At 36.9% G+C, this 20,537-nt stretch overlaps 2 protein-coding genes across 3 annotated transcripts in view; one reads left to right on the top strand and one right to left on the bottom strand.

Annotated features, from left to right (window-relative positions):
• The window catches only part of MTREX (Mtr4 exosome RNA helicase), a 41,831-nt gene extending 24,409 nt beyond the window's left edge, over window positions 1–17,422 (top strand). Inside the window, exons 16-27 of the mRNA XM_084225821.1 lie at window positions 772–922; window positions 2,683–2,855; window positions 3,141–3,209; window positions 7,311–7,439; window positions 8,424–8,534; window positions 8,842–9,030; window positions 10,100–10,263; window positions 11,602–11,707; window positions 12,917–12,973; window positions 13,410–13,572; window positions 16,864–16,968; window positions 17,289–17,422. Of these exons, the coding sequence (XP_084081947.1) occupies window positions 772–922; window positions 2,683–2,855; window positions 3,141–3,209; window positions 7,311–7,439; window positions 8,424–8,534; window positions 8,842–9,030; window positions 10,100–10,263; window positions 11,602–11,707; window positions 12,917–12,973; window positions 13,410–13,572; window positions 16,864–16,968; window positions 17,289–17,341 (1,470 nt within the window). The 3' untranslated portion in view covers window positions 17,342–17,422. The remainder of the gene's footprint in view (window positions 1–771; window positions 923–2,682; window positions 2,856–3,140; window positions 3,210–7,310; window positions 7,440–8,423; window positions 8,535–8,841; window positions 9,031–10,099; window positions 10,264–11,601; window positions 11,708–12,916; window positions 12,974–13,409; window positions 13,573–16,863; window positions 16,969–17,288) is intronic.
• Window positions 17,423–17,718: 296 nt separating this feature from the next.
• The window catches only part of PLPP1 (phospholipid phosphatase 1), a 63,457-nt gene continuing 60,638 nt past the window's right edge, over window positions 17,719–20,537 (bottom strand). For both annotated transcript variants that reach the window (XM_084225823.1, XM_084225822.1), the window contains exons 5-6: window positions 19,925–20,101; window positions 17,719–17,857 (exon numbers count right to left, since the gene is read on the bottom strand). In XM_084225823.1, coding sequence (XP_084081949.1) covers window positions 17,732–17,857; window positions 19,925–20,101 — 303 coding nt within the window. In that variant the 3' untranslated portion in view covers window positions 17,719–17,731. The remainder of the gene's footprint in view (window positions 17,858–19,924; window positions 20,102–20,537) is intronic.

Raw genomic sequence — 20,537 nt, forward strand, 5'->3', positions numbered from 1 at the left:
CACAGAGAACAGTAGTAGATATTCTTAAAAAATAAGAATGGATAAAGAAGGTAATGGTTTCCTGTAATGCTTTCTCAGCATCTTTTATTCTTAGGTTAATCAAAATACCTGTACATACTGCATTGTAAAAAGAAGAAAAAAAAAAAAACAACTTCCCAGAAGGGGGGGGGGGGGGGGGGGGGGGGGGGGTGTTGTAAGATCTTTTCCAAAGCAGGGTACCCAGGACTATGTCCAGAGGAGAGTTCACAACTTCTCTCAAGCTACCTGCAAGTTACTAATTTTATAATGCAAGTTATTAATTTTATAATGAGACATAATTCAAGTTAAAGAACTAGCAGATTACCTATTTTTGTACAAAATTCTCTAGATACCAATGTTATCAGTATATCTTGAGACTTGCAATAAGGTGTTTTTTCAGTGTTAAAATAATGGATTGCTTTAAATAGCTAAGTAACTATTACTTTAAGATGATGGAATCCAAAGTGTAAACTACTGGAAACATCTAAATTTTTTACCTGGACTTTTCATTCAGATATCATTTATAATATCCTAGCTGTGATAAGTACCTATACAGTACAAATACTTTTACATGTTCAGCATAGTAAAATTGTGTAGGATTTTATGCAATATGTAATCTAAATTTAAGACAAATTGTGCAATTCATCAAAGCAGCTTCTCATATGAAATATTGCATCATGATTTATCCAATGTGTTCTTATATGCCGCAATTAATATTTTTTCAAATTAAAAATGTTCTTGTATCCTTTTCAGGGTTCAGCTGATCCCTTAAATAGTGCTTTCCACCTGACATACAACATGGTATTGAACTTACTTCGAGTGGAGGAAATTAACCCTGAATACATGTTAGAAAAATCATTTTATCAGTTCCAACATTACAGAACTATTCCAGAAATAGTGGAAAGTAAGTATTACTGCATGTTCTCATATGAGTTTGTATAATACATGGTAAAGTTGCATATTTTTATTATGCATTATTTATTATGCTTTATTATGCTCTTAGGAGTTTTTACCTGTGCAGTTTTTGTCTTTCTTGCCAACAGTTGCCACTGCACCATTTGTTGCCATGTTATAGTTTTGGTGATTTCCTCTTGTTCTTAGGACCTATACTGATATGTGTTGTCAGTTTATGAAGAGAGCTTTCCTCTGTGAGTCAGACAAGAATGGTTGTCACATTGCTAAACTATAGGGTGGGAAGAAGGAAAAACAATTTAAAACTTCCCGTGGCTCATTTGAGATGCAGGGAAGAAAAATCTTAGGGAAGGCTATCTTTTACCTTTTTGTATCTCAGTATAAGCTGTAAAAAGAACTTAAGTGCACTGCGTTCTGTAGGTAAGAAACACTTAATTATAATACAAGTTCTGAGAGATCTGGGACTTTAATTGCACTGAATAAGTACATTTTGACCCACAATCCTTGAATAGTGAGTTTTTATGAGCCAAAGTCAGTGTTTGGAAATTTCAACCAGTGTTTGAGAGTGAGTCTTTCAAAACTTAATGCAGGAGAATCTTAAGAACATGAGAGGTAATTATGATTATTGAGCAGTTTATCTGTTCATTTGTTAATTGAATATTAAGAGAGAAAGTGTGTATGTGCATGTAGCTGTGCTAGCCATACAGAGAGAGGGTTTCAGTTATGTTTCTGTTAGTTTGCAGGTGTAGTAGTAGTTAAATATAGTATTTATTTCGTTCCTTTATTTCCATGTTCCAGTTGGCATGCCTAGATCTTTATTCTGTCATTCCAGCATTGATGTTTAAATAGGAAAATGGAGCTGAAGAACATTTTTCATAGTTCTTGGTCGGTTTCAGTTTAGGCACCACACTGGGCATTAGAATTTTGTAATCCCGTCAGCTCTAATTAAAAACAAAGGACAGAATTGGCTACTTAGACTAAGGATGAAAGTATGCCGTGAGCATGAATGGATGGCTTATTTCTTTTTAAAATTGGCAGGTAAAAATAAGGAGCACTTCCCTGAGCTGTCTCTCAAGTCCCAGTGAAGTGGGATTTCCAGGCCACTTATGAGCCTTCAAAAACAGCATGCAAGAGGATAAATTGGTAGAGAGGAAAAAGATTTTTTTATAGTCTGTTCTTCGTTTTTGTTTGCTGGTGATATCAGTATAAGAGAATGACTCATGCTGTTTAGAATAGAAACTGATTGGCTTAAATAAGGCATAAAAATATTGGAGGAAGAAAATACTGATTTTCAACGGATAAATCAGAGCCTAAAGCAAGTTAGGAGGACCATCTTCTAAAAACTCTTCTCTTGTTGAAACATACGTTTTTAGAAGATATCTTTGAGCAATCTTATTTTTGTAGGAGGAGATAAAAAGCAGTGGTAGACATTGTTGTGGTAGACCTTTCTACAAAATCATTGCAAGTTTTAATGGGGCTTCTGTGCAAACCTAGATCAGTTATTCCTGGATAATTGGGTGCCAGCCTTTTCCAGTTTCTCAAGCTTGTTTATTTTAAGAAAATAACACTGGTATTTAATTCAGTGGATGAATTTACAGATTTCTAGCTTTCCAGAGAATGAGTTATTGTAAGTAAAAAATTCATACTAGAAGCAGTCTTAAAATATTAGTCATGGAGATCCAAAAGTGAAACACTGATTTCTCAATCTATGTGAAGCTATTAATTTTAATGAGATTTTCCATTTCCTTATAGGAGTCAATAATTTGGAAGCACAGTACAACAAAATTGTAATTCCCAATGAAGAAAATGTGGTGATATACTACAGAATCCGCCAGCAGCTTGCAAGACTGGGTAAAGATATTGAAGAGTATATTCACAAACCAAAGTACTGCTTGCCCTTTCTACAGCCAGGAAGACTGGTAAAGGTAATTTGATTTTCCTTTTGTTTTGTTTTTCATTTTTACCTATTTGCAAGGTTCATTTGTGTCTGCCCGTTTACCATCTTGAAAAATTACATGCATCCCACTAAGCACCAATTTTGACTTGTGTTTCTTTGCTAAACATTCAGTAATGCATTAAAATAAATACTGTTTTCATGATGAATAGTAGTCCACAACTGCTGTTGTAAATATAAAAAATACAAAATGTTGTGCTTGCTACGATTTTGTTATATATGTTACATTATAACATATATATTGCAATATTTCCAGGTGAAGAATGAAGGTGATGACTACGGATGGGGAGTGGTTGTTAATTTCTCTAAGAAATCAAATGTTAAGGTAAAATACACATTCTCTCCATTACCGAAATATATACCTGGCTGTGTTTTCTGAAAATAAGATAAAACTCCTATTTCTTTATAGTTCTCAAAGGCAAAAATAACTTCCTTTTACCCCAAATTTAGAAAAAGCTCTGAACTTGCTGAAGTGAAAGTGTAAAGAAATAAAGCTATAGAGCATGAAGAAAACTTCAAGTCTGGTGTTCAGTTTTTAACTTTTAACGTATTTGTGGAGGAAATGCTTGATTTTACGTAGCATTGAAAATGTTTCAAACTAAGTTGTTTCTGAGACATTACCAGTGCTAGTTTAAGCTGTTCATGAGAAAGATACTCCAATGTTTTCTCTCAGAAAATCTATAGAAGCCCTAAGAGAAGGCTGAGAACAGTGGGAGACTGGCTTTTAGTTCTATGAAGAAGGTTATCTTAAACTGGCAAATTGTGCTTTGAGTTCTAAGTTAGGACATGAGACATGGAATTGCTTGTCCTCTGAGATGTTTTCATAGAGTTGGAAAATTAAAATACAAAGAGAGCAAAACAATAGAAAAGGATCTGAGGGCATTTGGAAGAAAAGACAGAGGGCAGTGATGCAATAGAAGCCAGACTTCCAGAAATGCGTTTTCATAGTTGGTCTCTGTGTAACCCTTAGATGATGTGTTGGTCTCCCTTTCAGAAATGTTATGACCAGCTACTCTGTTCTGTAAATGAAGACCTAAGTTGCAACCATATTCTTCTGTGATAGCATTTTGGCTGTAATTTTAACAGAGCATTGGCTTGTTTGCTAGGTCTAAATGCAAAGCTGTGTCTGTTAAGTTCTGGTGGTGCCTGTTCATTGTGGCACCTTTTGGTGCTTTTCTAATATGTATTCGTTAGAGGAAATGAGAAAAATGTGTTCCTACAGAACTTATTAAAAGAGATTCTGCTTTGTTTTCCATCTTCCCTTTTGAAAGTAATTTCTTTCCTTTTTCAACTTGAAAAACTGGGCCATTAGTGCTGTTGCTTAAATCTTTGGTTGTGGATTGGTTTTCTCATAGAGACACACAGCAATAAACCAGATTGTCCCCCAGTCCCAGCTTTCCCTGTGAAATTGCCAACTTCTATGTCACTTGGAGGCATTTCTTCTATCTGTGTCATATTTTACTCACATGTATATTTTCCTTCCCTATCTGGCCTGTCTTACTGTTGTACAAACCTTTGGGCTTGAATATTAGCTTTGAAATTATGGACTGTTTTGCAAGAGGTGGATGTGGCTCCAGCAGTACTTTTTTCATTAAGTTGTTCTAGCAGCTGGGTTTAATTTTTCCTTCTGAGTGTGGAAAGAATGACAATAGGTGCTGGAAATAAAGGAACAAACTTCAAGCTATGTAACTTTTGAAGTCAGTATGAAAAGACTAGTTTCTGTGAGCAGAGACAAAACAAATTACTTTAAGTTGTTGTTGTTTACCCATTTTAGTGTCTGTTCAATGGTTTTTGTCCAGAGACACAGATGTCATTCCCTATTACTATTTAAAGTATACAAGTATACTTACTTAGTACTGGAAAGATATCATTTATGCTGTATCTTCAGACCTTCATTCACTCTAAGTAGAGTAGTTCTTTGGGTTTACTTTTAGGAATTATGTTGAATTCAGACTATATTGCTAGTTTAGTTGCAAGCTTTTCTTTGCTGTATCGTAGTTCCTAAATCCTTTTTCTAATGAGAAATCTGTGCAATTAATAATGAATTTTGGGTTATACTATGTCTGTATTTCACATAATACTCCTTGTTCTTTGCACTGCGAAAGCAAATGCATGAGCCATGTTAATTATGTTTATTATTATGTATAGATGCTTTTCCAACATAATTAGACAAATCAGTGTTCCATGAAACTGTCAATACAAATAGCACTTTTCTGTCTACTGTTCAAAATAGAATTTGTCTCAAGCAGGGATGCTTGCTATATATTCTACATTATAGTAGACAGCACAATAATTATGTCCTTTGGAATTCATAAAACCCCATTAAAGTTTTTGAGTGAGAAATTTTATTTCCGCTGGATTGTGCCAGCTAATGATACTGTTGTGCTGTTGATAGTCAGTATTATTTCATCCCTGATTCTAGATATGAAATTTTTGTCTGTCAAAAATTATTGATAACAAAATTTGAGGTGCTGCAATTCTATCTTCCCTGTTTAGATTATTATAATCCTTATATATTTATAATGTTTACTACATAAACATCTCTTTCAGTGCTGTGTCATGGTCATTGAATTTTCAGTAAGTTTGATATTACTTATCTGTAACTGTGAATTGGTTATTTGTTCTACCATTCTTGGTTCTGGGGCATGATCATCTTTCTTACTTTAGTTTGTTTCTGTACACTTGAAGTAAGAGCTGTTTCAGGGCAAATCTAAAATCCTAAGAATTCAAATAATTCTGCAGTTCTCTGCTCAAAAGGGCTTAATTTTGTCCTTGGAGCATGTGAATTGATGCAGCATGAATTAAAGAATCATTTGAATTTGATATGGCAGAGAAGTCTGTGGCTAACAAGTGTTTTAAGGGCTCTAGTCTTCTTTTATTCTTGCATATAGAAACATGTCCATTGCTGTTCTAGGGTTTAATGGTTTTTAGAACCTATACTGCACGGAAGGAAACAGTACACGTTAAAAAAGCAGTTGTAAATTGAGTCTTGTCTAGTCAGCAGTTTCTAAAAGATGTTGGTGTATGTAAACTTAAAGAGAGTAATATTAGCAGCAGATGTTAATGATTTTTATACTCCTGCTTTACTAGTAAGTTTACAATACAATCATGGGTAGAAATATTTTTTCCTCTCATAATTTTCTAGATATCTCTAGATGTCTAGAATGTAGCACACTTGTGCAGCTATGAGTTTAGTCTCTACTTCATTCAAGCCAGCATTGTGCCTTCCCTGGCTTTGGCTGGATACTGATCTGGTACATGTGGGTATTTTAAAATTCTAATTCAGAGGGTGACAGTGGTTTGGATCTCCTACATTGCTGTGAGTGCTTTCTGCAAATGTAGTATATAATTCCAAGGAATACTTTCTTCCTCAGCAAGTAATTGGTGTTTCTTGAAGAAATAATTTAGCTTGTACGACAGGACAGGTAAACCCTGTTTTTCTCTTTAGTTTATGGTGGTACTTTCTCATAGCACTTATGAGAATATCTTAAAAATTCTAGCTGTCATGCAGTGAAATAAAATAGTATGTGGTAGATTTGTAATGAAAAATATTGCCCAGTAAAAGTGAACTGAGTTAAGACCGGATTTTGAAAATAATGTTTTTTCTTTTGTATTTGGAAGCAGAAAGCTTACAGACATGGTATTTTAAAAGGTGACGTCTGCCTTTTGTGTTAGGCCTAAGTCCTAAAAATACTTGTTTGTAGTAGGAGTGTATTTGAGCAACCCTAGTGCATGTTGATCCAAATAACTATTGCCAGTCTTTTTTAAAGCAGTGTGTAAAAAAGGTTATGGCCTTGTGAACAGTAGTCTTTAATCACCACATCTACATGTTTGTGTTCTTTAAATGAATGTCAGATGTTACGGGTACAGTTTGGGTTGTATAAAGATGTAGCCTGCAAGACGCAGCTTTCCGCTTGGCACAGACACAAGCTGCTGTGCTTGAAAGATTTTTCTGTGGTCTTTGTTGTGCATGAAAACTTGAACCTGCAAACCTGAAAATGAAAGACATCCCCTTAATTTTGGGTTTTCTTTTTTTTTTTTTTTTCTCCAAATACAAAGTTCAGTACTGCTAGCATGATGCAAATATGCATTAAAGTTTTAAAACATACTGGCGGACTTCAAACGAGCTACATATAGAAGAAAACGCAGATGCAGCTGAAACTTCAAGCAGACTTTAGGCTACTCTGGCAAGGGAGGATGGGGGAGGGTAATTTTTTCAAATGTGTTTTTCTGTGGGGGGGATCTTCCAGTCAGTTCACCAGAGTGTAGGTTTTGAGGATGTATTGCAATACTGAGCTGATACTCTGTAAGAGACTTAGCTCATTTCGTACCTTTAATGTTGGAGAAATCATGTGGTTTTTATTCATTCCTGCTTGTATTTTAAAATAACTGCTACAGACCTGCTCTTTTTCTGTACCCTCAACAGCCAAATTCCGGTGAATTGGACCCATTGTATGTAGTTGAAGTGCTCCTGCACTGCAGCAAAGACAGTTTGAAAAATTCTGCTACTGAGTCTGCAAAGCCAGCCAGACCTGATGAGAGAGGAGAGATGCAGGTTTGTTAAATGTTTTTATTCTCAGTGGTTCCTTATAAACTTTCCCAAATCTTTGTTTCCAAACTCTGATAAAAGAGGGACTGATGTATTTAAGGAAGAGAGAGAATCTGTACACCTAACTCTGCCTTCTTAATAAATTAAAGTAATACATTTTTAGTAGTACTGTTTGACAGATGTTTTTTTTCTTTAACAGTATCTTGTCTCTGGGAAGAATTCCTTTTTTATTTATGAAAGTTATTAAGGCTGGAGAAGATTTTCAAGATAATTTAGTCCAACCCTTGAACACCGTTTTATCACTAGCATCCTAGCATGAAGTGCCACATCCAGTTGTTTATTGAACCCTTCCAGGGATGGTGACTCCACCACCTCTCTGGACATCTTTGCTGAACTCTCTCATTCTAAAATTAAATTGAAGGGTTTTTTTAGTGAAAATATTTGCATTATTAAAAATTTTCAATTTGAAACCCTGTATCAAAACAAAGTTATACTGCCTTTGATCTGGAAATTGCAATTTGTCTGCATGTTTTTTCTCAGACACTCCATTTAAACCTTGGAGTTTAATGCAGTAGTGATTCTTCGTGGTGTTGTGATGGTTTTCATACTTGGGAAGATGTGTTTTTTGTCTTGATGTTCTCTGCTGGTAGCATTATTAGTTAAGTATATGACAATAATTTGTCTGGTTGGGATCAGAAGAGATATTCCAGCAGCTATGACGCAAGGTAATAGAAAAGCTGTTGTTTTGTTTTCAGTTGTAGTCTTTATCCAGATGTAACTGCATTCAGAATTTTTCCATTTGGACAATTAATTTTCTTCTTTATGAATACTTTAGGTCATTAGTCACATTTTCCTGCTTTCTGATATTCTTTTACCCACTACTGTGTTCTTGAGCACAAAGTTTTCCTTTTCCCTTGAAAAGGTTTTGCTATGGGCCAGTAGTAAGAGGTATGTTTTTACTGATTTGAGTTACTACACTCTCTTTGATAGGTTGTTCCTGTTTTGGTGCATCTTGTCTCAGCTATCAGCAGTATCCGCCTCTACATACCAAAAGACTTGAGGCCTATTGATAATAGGCAAAGTGTGTTAAAATCTGTACAGGTGAGTTCCACTAGGCTGTGTAAGTACCCTGCTCTGCTTAGTGAGGTACTTTAACCTTAAACCCGAGGCAACTTGTTCTAAAGAAATTGGTGTTAAGTTTCTGTCACATCTTCACCCTTGTTCTTTACAGGGGTTGGCAGTCACAATGTATATCAATTATTTTCCTTGTCAAGTAATTTTAAACAGATTTTGAAAACTTGTGAAATGTCACATAACTTACATTACAGCCTCCTGTGTCTCTATAATTATGCCAGATTATTTTACTGTTACTTTTCTTAAAAAAAAAAAACCTTTTTCATCATTTTAGGAGGTACAGAAACGTTTTCCTGATGGAGTGCCCTTACTAGACCCTATTGATGACATGGGCATCAAAGACCAAGGGTTGAAAAAAGTAATCCAAAAAATAGAGGCATTTGAGCATAGGATGTATTCGCATCCTCTTCACAACGATCCAAACTTGGAAACCATATACAAGCTTTGTGAAAAAAAAGCACAGGTAAAGAGACAAACCAAATTACTTTGTGTTTAACTACAGAGTGGGGAGGGAGGTTGTCTTCCTACTTGCTTTCTTGCTTTTCTTTTTATTTGCAAAGCCCAAATCATCTCTTAAAATTACTGAATCTCACTAACAAAATGGCTGAGTTCGTGGTATGCCCTTCCTTGGTAGAGATGTATGTCTGAAAAGTATGTCTGAAAAGAAAACTTCAGGAAATTTTCAGGAATTAGAAGGTTACAGGGGTCTTTTTCACTGGATAGACATAGCACAATGCAGTGTAGGAAAAGTCTCTATAGATAATTTTAATTGATATTTTTTAATATATTTGTGCAAACCTAAGTTGAATTGATGGGGCTCATCAGCTTGACCGTACCAGAGAAATCATTGTGCTACTGCTTCCCGAGCTGATTGTCAGCCTGGAAGCAATTACTTATTTTGTATACATTTGTACTGTCTTAGACTGAAATCAGTTATGCATAAAACAAGCTCTCATATTTCTCTGCTGCTTGAGAAAACAGGTTCTCCAGGAGCCACTTCACAGAAGTGAAGTGGTTCTGGTAGGGGCAGCACAGCATGCGGTAAGACCTGATGAACTGAGCAACTTTTTGTGAGGGTGTCTGCTGTAAGGATATAGATGGCGACTGTGATGAACTGCAAGCCACTGGAGAAGTTCTAATAGCAGAAAATTGTGCCTTTGGCTTACATTTCATTAAATAATTGGTTAGCTGAGATGTAGTATAGGTCTTAGAAGATGAGTGCTCATTTCTCAATAGAGAATTCTTTGTCATTTAGTGTGGACTGATTTGGTTTGTTTCCCACTGTGGGTAAATAGCCTAACTTCCCAAGCTTACCAGAGATTTCAGTAGTTAAATGGAGCTGATTTTTTTTTTACTATTATTATTAAATCTGTGTTAAACCTTCCTCTTAGAATACTTAGGCAAGTCAACTAGTCAAGTAATATGTTCATATACCGTTGTTCTGAGGCCTTAATGTAAATTAAACAATGTCTTTGAAACAGTTACTTCTGTTGAACCAGCAAGGTGTAATTCTTCTCCTTCTGGCCCCCCAGATTGCTATGGATATTAAAGTAGCAAAGCGAGAATTGAAGAAAGCCAGAACTGTCCTGCAAATGGATGAACTCAAATGCCGCAAGCGTGTTTTGAGAAGACTGGGGTTTGCCACGTCTTCAGATGTTATTGAGATGAAAGGACGGGTTGCTTGTGAAATCAGCAGGTAACTGGCTTCTGTGCAAACTGTTTATTGTTGTGTATATGCACTTTATTGTCCTTGCTAAAATTAGTACATTATGTTTATATTTTAAAGTTTTTGAGAAAATTAGAAAAAGGGCTCTTTAGAGACTGTGTTCTGTGTAATAAAGGTAACATGCTGATTCAAGCAGCGTAAGTAAAGTAGCAACTTAAGGACAAAATGCAGCAGGTTTTACAATTAAAACCATGGCTATTTTTGTGCCTTAAGTAATAGCATGTGTTTTCATTTAATATTGTACATTGCATGAGGGGAGGGTCTTGATTTCTGTGGTTGACGTTGACCAGGACTGTTGGTACAGTCACTCACAAATGAGTGTAGCAATGATTGTCAGCAGTTACCAAGTCACTGACAGATTTGCAGTAGAGCAAAATTGTTTCCATAGGAATCTGTGAAGTGATGCATTTTACTGTAATACCTTTATCAGGTGCGTATATATTGAAAAAGATTAAAAAATAATGAATCAGTCTTTAATACCTGAAAGTGCAACTCAGATTTTGGTAGGATTTTGTATTTTTAAAAGTCGCAGTGACTGCTGTACTCCTTGTCTTACAGGTAAGTTTATTTGATAGCTAATTGCTCTACAAAATCTGATAGCAAGTGGGGAAGCCGAATCTGAGTTTTATCTTCTTCCAGACTGTAACCATTTGTAACCATTTAAGTTACACATCTTTTTTTTTTTAAATTATATGTTGTTTTTCCCCCATCCTGTGTATTTTTTTATTAACTCTAAAAATAGAGGTGTTTTATCCAAATAAGTATGGCTTTTGTACCTGCATCAAGTTATTACTTTTATAATTCATTATTAAGTCTTTATTCTTCAAGTAAATTGAAGCAAGTTTGTTCCTTTCTTCAGTGTTCTGGAAATATCCAGTTGAATTTTTTCTAAGCAGCAGCAGTACTAGTTTTAGTCCTTTTCTGAAGTTACCTACCTCCCTGATTCTTTCTGATCTCTGATTTCTGTCTGATAGAAACTGACTAATTCAGCTATTCATATTAACTCATATGATCTGTCAGGAGAGTTTTATTGTAGGCCAGTAAGTGCTTTTAGTTTCTTTAAAGTACTGTTGTAGTCTCTTAATCATTAGCATTCCCCTTAAAAAGCTAATACACTTGCTTGTGTGTGTGTGTGTGTGTGTGTGTGTGTGTGTGTGTGTGTGTGTATTTTGTGTCCCTGATAGTAAAATTGAGATGCTGGTTTTTTAATCCATATCCAGTTGCTTCATAAAACAGATTAATAGTTCTTCATTTTAAAATTACATATCAGTAAGTCTTTCCCCTAAGTTTCATTCTCTTTTATTTTAGTGCTGATGAACTACTCCTGACAGAAATGATGTTCAATGGTCTCTTCAATGATTTGTCTGCAGAGCAGGCAACGGCACTACTCAGCTGTTTTGTGTTTCAAGAGAATGTGAGTTACTTCTTCAATTCAAGAATTTTAGACATTCCTGTCTTCTAAAAATACTGTTTTTAATTCAGTTGCAGAAATCGGTCATAACAGTATGAGCTGTGCACATTTTTGATGGCTTCCTAAGGTGTTTGACATGAACTCCCATTGAACATAGCAAAAACATGTCAGCTTCAATGCTGAACCCTCTTTCCTCAAGAGAGACACTCCAAAGGTTGTGTTAAATGGCAGTGTTCCTCTTCAATCAACCAGTATTGGTAGATTGTCAGCATACGTGCTGCTATTAATACACACACCCCTCCATATAATTGACAATTAGAATTACTATCTCAAGAAGATGCTCAGCAATAACTGCACCCTGCACTCTGGCATGAGCATATATTTAATCCTCAGACATGTCTGTGTTATGTTACATGGTCCGCACCCTTGACCACTGATTGAATTGGCAGTACCATATGGAATTGATACCTAAAAGGCTGTTAAAATCAGACCATATGTTTTTAAAAGTATGGGCATTTAATACCAGATGTTATTGTTTTCCCAACTGCAAGCTGTATACCAGGTTAATATCACCCCAGAAAATTAGTAAAAATAAACTTCCATATGAAATATTTTTGCAAGTAGGTAGCAAGATGTAACACATGTTGATTCTAAATATGGAAAAAAACACTAGCAGCGGATGCTAATGCATTCCATTTGTTAGTAGAAGGGAAACCAAGGTAAGCCATTGTTAATTAGAATATTGGGATTCACTCAACAATAGTACTTGAGTCTAAACAGCTAGGGCATAAAGATATTCCTGTATTTGAAAAGCCACATTTTCATATATTGCCGCTGATAAATCAGTTATTAAAAACATTTTGTATTCTTAAAGAAAAGTTTGTAACTGTCAAAGTAGTTAATGGCAGTTCATTCATCAGTTCAAAACTATGATACAGCTAAATAGAGGGAATTTTGGAAGTATCCAGAAAGCAGGTGCTGCTTTTCATAATGTTGGTATACCATACAGAAAGATTTTGTTTTCTGATCTAGTTTGAGGAACAAACATTTGGGAAATTCAGTAATTTTAGTATTTGGCACTAAATACATATGAGAATTTATTGGAATAATGTAGAGTGGCAGCATCATGCATGGAACTTCTGGTTTGCATTTAATTTGGTATAGAGCGAATGTATCGGAGCTCTTGAGATTGTTTAATATCTTCTTTTTCAGTCCAGTGAAATGCCAAAATTGACTGAACAGTTGGCGGGACCACTTCGGCAAATGCAGGTAATTAGAAATCTGTCCAAGCTCAGGGTTAATGTTAACATGAGCAAAGCTCATGAGTAATGTATAATAAATATAAAGACCTAATTTTGTTCTCATCAGTGAATTCAGCTGGCACTGCATGTGATTTTACAATGTGTAATTAATAATATGTTACATGGTTTGAAAGAAATCTTTATGCTAATTTAGGATGTGCCTCTAAAAGTTTTATAAGCTTGCTTGCTACACTGTAGATTCTTAGTTGAGGCAGACTTCATGTACACAGTGGTTTACTTTCTCATTATGAGTAATTTCACACTGAAAAGAAAAACTCATCGTGTAATGCATGTCTTTTTGTCAGTTAAATTCTATTAATACCTATTAATATGCATGTCTTTTTGTCAGGTAAATTCTTACTCTGGTTAAGTATAATATAAATACAAAATATTTTATTTTAAAGGAGTGTGCAAAAAGAATCGCCAAAGTGTCAGCAGAGGCAAAACTGGAAACAGATGAAGAAAATTACTTGAATTCTTTCAGACCCAACCTAATGGATGTTGTGTATACATGGGCAAATGGAGCTAACTTTGCTCACATCTGCAAAATGACAGATGTGTTTGAAGGTAGGCTAATCAGTTGTTCTTTAGAAGGTATGAGTTGGTAATCCTACAACAGGGAATGGTAATACTGTATAATCTTACCATAAACTCAGATGTATTCAAGCCATCTGTATGGCCAAAATCAGGTGGGGAAAAAAATTGCTTATTATATATTTAAATTTACATTTACACACTGTTGATGGTTCAGAATCTAGAATCCCTTTTTAAAGGGATATATCTGTATTCTAAAAACTTTCTATAAAACTCAGAAATTCTAAGCATTATGACAAAACGTAATGCTTACTTTTTCTAGTTAAAGGGAAAAAAAACATGTTCCAAATGCTTGTCATCAGGAAGTACAGGTCTTGCATTTGTCCTCATTATAGTTAAGTTTTTTATTTATTTGGTGTAACCAGTTCTTCCTGCTGACTTAATGATGGCAGAAGTGAGAAGTGGTAACTAAGCCTCTCTTTTGAGTACTTTTGCACAGCAGTGCAATAGAGATAGTTGCAAAGCCTAGATATAATGTGTCAGGTGGATTAATTTGGTTCCTAAAACTGGAGTACTAGAAACTGCCCCTTGAGGAAGAATACTTTGTTTTCACTTTTGAAAGTGTGATGATTCGCAGGCCTGGTATTTTGTAAAAACAAACCATCCAAAAGGTTGTCAAACAAGAATGGTCAACACTAAAGGTCAAGCCAGAATGAAAAACCAGCCTGTTGGAAGTTGTGAAGAGTAGGATGGATGCACCACTCTGAGAAGTCTTCCCTTTTGAAGTTGTTACTGTCACTGTTGCCTCCCTCAAATGCTGTTTTCTTCTTTGCAAAAGTTTGCAGATTCTCTTCTAACAAAGGAATTCATGCACATAGTTCGTGCATGTAATCCAATGCATAGACTCAGAAACTTTCTAAAGAAAGTTGCTTTTGAGCAATGCAAATCCTGGCAGTCTTTGCTTCTGTAGTCATCAGATTCCTCCTATTTCAATGAGTATCTGAGCCTTGCATTTGCTATGGAGGCACCCTGAGTATGTGGTACATTAAAGCAGCTGGCTTATGTTTTGCATTGACACTTTATTGTTCAGAATACACTGGGCAGTAACGTTTTCCATTTACCATATTTGTACGAAGACAGTCAGCTTTGTTCTACTCAATAGTGCCAGCTTCCTCAAAATTAGATCTTAGTGGCCTGTTTTGAGGTCATCTCTTGCAACAGGGGTCAACGCATGATTATTCCCTTAACTTTCAGTAGGCTGGTTTTCTGTGCTTTATCCAAAAGGAAGGGAAGCACTTCAGACATCCATTGGTTATGTGTACCTTAAATGGATTGTGGTGTTCTTAAATCCCAGAGTAGTTTTCCTTGGTTATCCAAGTAACTGTAGTGATTTCAAAGAAAATCAGAGTACAAAATAAGCCTGAGTGTTCCAAGAACAAGTGTGTTTGCCACAAAGTGGAGTAGCATTGACTTACTTATGCAAATACCTTGTGAAGCTGAAATATGTGTTGGGAAGAAATAAAAATCAGAGCAGCTTTTTAAAGCCATTAGGAAAGAATGGTAAACTGAGTTAAATATCCTATCTGTTAACTGCAGACCAACTCCTGCTTTATGGAATTATAAACGATAATAATTCATTTTAAAATTGCAGTTTTCTTTTTCTTGCACAAAAACTATGTTTGCAACAAGCCCAGCTATGCTGCCTGTAAATGAGTACTCCCTGGAATGGCTGTCGGTGTTGGCCTTGTAAATGGAGATGAGCAGGATCTTTGACAGCTGATCTTTGACAGCTGAGCCAGGGCCTGCCACAGTGCAGCACAGCCATGCTCAGGGCAGCTGCCCTCAGGTCACTTGTGTTGGTGTGTGCTCTGTGCTCAGTAGGCTATGGGTGGGTTTTTCCATCTCATGTCGTTGCAACAGGTTTTACAAACTGCTGCTCTTACACAAACTGTTCCCACTGTGGAAACTAACATGGCCTAGTGACCCCTATGAATGCTTTTTAGAAGAGAAGCATTACTTTATCATGTCTCACTTTCCCAAGAGCTTTGAACAATGTTCTTTTCATACTGGGGTTTTTTTTCCCCCCAGATATTATACTTTAAGGGGGTAGTAGAAAGGTTGTAGAGACCAAACCCCCTCCAGTGAGCAGAGACATCTTCCCCTAAATTTGGTTGCTCAGAGCCCCATCCAATATGACCTTGAATGTTTCCATGTATTGAAAGGTCACAATAAGGTCTCCCTGGAGCCTTCTCTTCTCTAGGCTGAACAACCCCAACTCTCTCAGTCTGTCCTCAAAGGAGACCTGTTCCATCTCTGATCATCTTGGTGGCCCTCCTCTGGACTCGCTCCAACAGGTTGATGTCCTTCCTGTGCTGGGGACCCCAGAGCTGGATGCAGCACTGCAGGTGGGGTCTCATGAGAGAGGGCAGAATCCCCTCTCTTGCCCTGCTGGCCACACTGCTTTGGATATAATTGGCTTTCTGGGCTGCAGGTGCATATTGATGGGTCACATAGAGCCTGTCATCCAGCAGCACCCCCAAGTCCCTCTTCAGCAGGGCTGCCCTCAAGCCCTTCATCCCATATTTACCCATTAACAGTTACTCTGCCTACAGTAATTTTGACTGTCGGAGATGCTGCTGGAGGAGATGACCTAACAGGGTGCTGTTTGCTTGTGGCCAGAACAGCAGAAGCATCTAGAGTTGTTTTGTGAAATTTGTAGCAGTGACTTGGGCTGAGTTGTGAGGAAAGTTCAAAAAGGAGATAAATGCATAATAAATCACAAGTGGGTGTTGGGTTGCAGTGTAGGAGCTGTGGCAAGATGTTTGTGTGCGTTATTGTAACCATGCAATGGTACGGTAGAGAGTGGTCAATGGACTCTTGAGTAGCTCAGGATTAGTAAGATAGACCACTTGCTGTTTTACTGCCTTTGCCAACAAAAGAACTAAGGTTTATAAAAAACAATCCCAAAATAAATCTGTGGTAGTTCTTGAAGCAGCTAAGTTGTGAATCTCCTAATGGTCTGATTTTCTGAGGAAGTCTTAACAAGTTCTTGAAAGAAAATATTGGCTAGGAATTACTCAACAGCCCAGAAAGTAATGTGATTAGACATTACTTAGAGACTATAAAGACAGTAGAAAGGACAAGCATTTGGAAACAGCGTCAAGGAAATGCCTCACTGAGAAATTTACTGTGCAAACAGAAACTAAGTTTAAGACATTTGGCTTCTAGATAAATGGAACAGGGTTGTAGATGAAACTATTACTTTGAATAATTCAGGACCAATTACATAATGTGGCACAACGTTGTCCTTGTTCTCTCATACAGGTAGCATAATTCGTTGTATGAGGCGTCTAGAAGAGCTGCTTCGGCAGATGTGCCAGGCTGCAAAAGCCATTGGGAACACAGAACTGGAAAATAAGTTTGCAGAGGGTATGTACTTCATTTTCACAGTACATGAAGTAATTTTAGAAAAAAAAGTGGGGGGGGGGGGGGGCTGCACAGGTAGTGAGAACTGAAGGTGAATAGTTTTGTAATGCAAACTTCTTGCGTTGACATCGTGGTAAACAGCACCATTGCTGTTGCATTTCCAGATAACATCTTTATTACAAAGTTTGACTTAAAGGATGGCTAAAATTGGATGTACAATGACTTCTATTTAATAACCTGTAACATGCTTAAAACACTACTTTAAATAGTGGTTGTGTCACTTAAGACTGTTAGATATTAATATTTTTTTTCCTTCTTAATAGGGATTACAAAAATCAAGAGAGATATTGTGTTTGCTGCAAGCCTTTATCTTTAACAGCAGATGTCTTCCAGAAATTATACTGACATGATGGAACAAATTCATCAGTGTCACACGTGGCTTCCATATCAAGTAATTCCTTTTAATGGTGTTTACTTAAACCACAGTTGATTCAACAAGGCATGTACAAACAGCAATGTATGTAATATAACTTGTTACAGTTTTCAATAAAAATTTACAGTTGTAATAGCGTTCTTTTAAGCAAGAGCTTGAACCAACAGAAATTTAAAGTTTAGATGTACAATAACTGTGATAGATGTTACTATATACAGGTAAAGTGAGCATCCAAGAGCAGCAGCAGTCCCTTAAAGGCAATTACTTATATTACAGAGTTAGACTTGTGAAATTGTTTTCTTTCAGAGCAGTGTAGGTGATATGGGTCATTCTTCATGGTTGATGATTGCTGCCAAAGTGATTTCCATTTGTTGGAGTCTCATGTAGAGTTGTATGGGAATCTTCTTTTGGTTGAAATGTACATCCTCTCACTTTGAAGAAGTCTGACACATACACAACCTAAGGGAACAAATTAGTGTTAAGCCTTAGTCAGTGTTAAATTATTCCTGCACTCACAAGTCTTTGAAATGAGGGCTCTGCAGCAGGAAAATTCTATGATCAAAATAATAAAAAGCTTAATCAGTTTAAAACAATAGAAAATGGCAGGGAAGTCTTGTACAAAATTCAGACATCTGTTCTTTCAGTAGCTTTTTCACCTTGCCATTGACCATTTAACCACTAATGGTTTAAGCCAAATTCAAGGCTTGTGCTAACTGACTGCCTTACCAGGCACTACTTCATTACAACAGCCATAGTTTGAACAGCTCTAAATGAAGGAGCAAAATGTGCTTTTTTGAGGGCCCACAATGCAGGTTTAGTTATTTTTTTTTCTGTAATTTAGGTGGAACAGAACAGGAGACATGGTGCTTTAGCTGGACCCAGCAGCTGTAAGGCCAGCTCTACCTATGTAGTCCTTTCCTGCAGTCTTTTAAACATACCACCTCACTTCTTCACAGCTAGGAGACATTTCCCTCTCTACAAGACAGGTGGTTGATCCAATTCTGCAGCTTGCTGTCTTCCACTGCTCGTTTCACCAAGTCCCATAGCAGATGTGCTGGGCACAGTGCTACTTGGAGTGCAATAAATGAGAGCCTCACATGCTCCCTTCCCTTCCTGTATTGTGTCTTCCCCTACCACTGCAACCCTGAGAACTGTGGGACACTTGAATGCCCATGGCAGAAGAAACAATCTCCCGCTACACTGGCAGCTGGCTGATGATCCAGCACACTGCTTTAGCCACAGACCAGGGGAGTTTCAGCTTCCACTTAGTGCCAGATTCCCTCAGTTCAATTTAGTGATCTATTTGCAGTTGCTGTGCTGCTATGCTCTAACCTCAGCTTGCTGGTTTTGGAGAGGAACTCATCAGTTCTTTCAGATAAGAGTCTGAGGGTGGTGGTTGGTGCTAGTGTATATTTTTAAAAATAATTTCCTGATCTTTCAACTCTACTCTCTGTAATGCTACTTTCTATTCTTTCTTGTATTACCAAGCACCTTCTGAATCATCCAACATCCTTGACTAAACTTGTTTTCCTAATAAAAGTGTCCTCACCTCTTTGATCTCTGATGTTTCTTACTGTCTGTACTCAGCTTCTTAGAAAAAGGGGTAGGATTATGCCAATATGTAGCCATGTAGTAACAGATAATGCAGCCTTTACGATTTCCCAGAGCTGCTCCAAGATTTGATTATTGATTGCAACTAGTAGACAATTTTGTCTTGAACCCTTCTGACCTGAGAAAGCTGACAAAGCATTTATTTGTGGTGGTGGTTCTTCCCAGCTAAGCCTCAGTTCTTGGTAACAGAATCTTTCAGTAAGACCTCAGTCCACTCCTATTGCTCCAAAGTCCTAATCTATCTATGGATGAATTAGCCATTGCACTCTGGTGATACCCAGTGCAATTGTTGTCACTAAGTGAACTGGGCCTGCTGTGACAAATTTAGGCAAGTGTCTGTTTCCTGGGGTAGCTTTATACTCATCAGTACAGCTAAGCTTCTCAGGCTCCTTGTTGTGAACACATTTTTAGTACTAGGAATGCACACAAGAAATGGGGAAGGGCTTTAATTTCCCATCAGACTGAAAAAACACAGTGTAAGGTGGCAAAGGCAGACACTTTGCTGCTCTCCTTTTTCTTCAAGGCCTTTCCCCCCATTTACCTTATAAAACTTACTTTCTAAAACATACTTTATGTAATGTTCTGTGCTACTGTACTTGGGATTTCAAATTTGCTAGAAGCAAAAGGCTTGATTTATATAGAGAGGCCTACATGGTCTGCAGCTACCATTTCCATCTTAGTTATTTGAAAAGCTCTTGAACAGAGACAATGTCATGTTGTCCAATGGCTAAAACTACCACTGATCTCATTGGGCCAGAGCCTGCCTCACTCCCCAAAGTACTATTGCTACAACCAGTTCAAGCAGTTGTTTCCCTGTTTCAGCAATTTCTGAAGCATTAGAAATACACGTTTGCTTCCCTGTGCTGTTCATAAAAGCAGCATTCACACACACCCACCCCCTCAGGAATTACTTACAATGAGCACAGCTACAACTGCACCCTGGATAAGTCCCGTTAGAACATCACTCCAGTGATGCTTGTAGTCAGAAACACGTGAGAGACCCACATAGATAGATGCAGCAATAAGACCAAACTGTATAGTAGGACGTACAAGTCTTGCCCAGTCTCCTTTCATTCTTGCCTGAAGATAAAGCTGAAAGAAAAAGATAAATAAGTTACAAAATGCAGAAAGTACAGATGCAGTAAAATTGTGTTGGGTTTTTTCAAAGAGTTGATTGAAATTTTATTGAAATAATATTCACAGCTGTTCTAGGTGCTATAGTTATACTCTTAAGGCTGCCAAGGCAGGGTTTGATAGTTTTGGACTTTAATTTATATATAACAGCATCATATTGTTCCATTTGTACCAAAATTAGTATTTTCAGGATAAAGGTCCTGGTAATACTAGAGCCACTTAAGGCTTAAAAAGAATCCAATGGAAGTGAAACCATATTTTGCTCCTGCAATGAACTACAGGTAAGCCTTATATAAAAAATAGTTTACATTTACTATACATAGAGCTGACAAGTTTTTAAAACTTCATTCTCAATTCCAGTCACCTTTAGTATTATCAACTTTTGGCACAGCAT

This window comes from Fringilla coelebs (assembly GCF_963513975.1).
Source record: "Fringilla coelebs genome assembly, chromosome: Z".
NCBI classification, from domain to species: domain Eukaryota; kingdom Metazoa; phylum Chordata; class Aves; order Passeriformes; family Fringillidae; genus Fringilla; species Fringilla coelebs.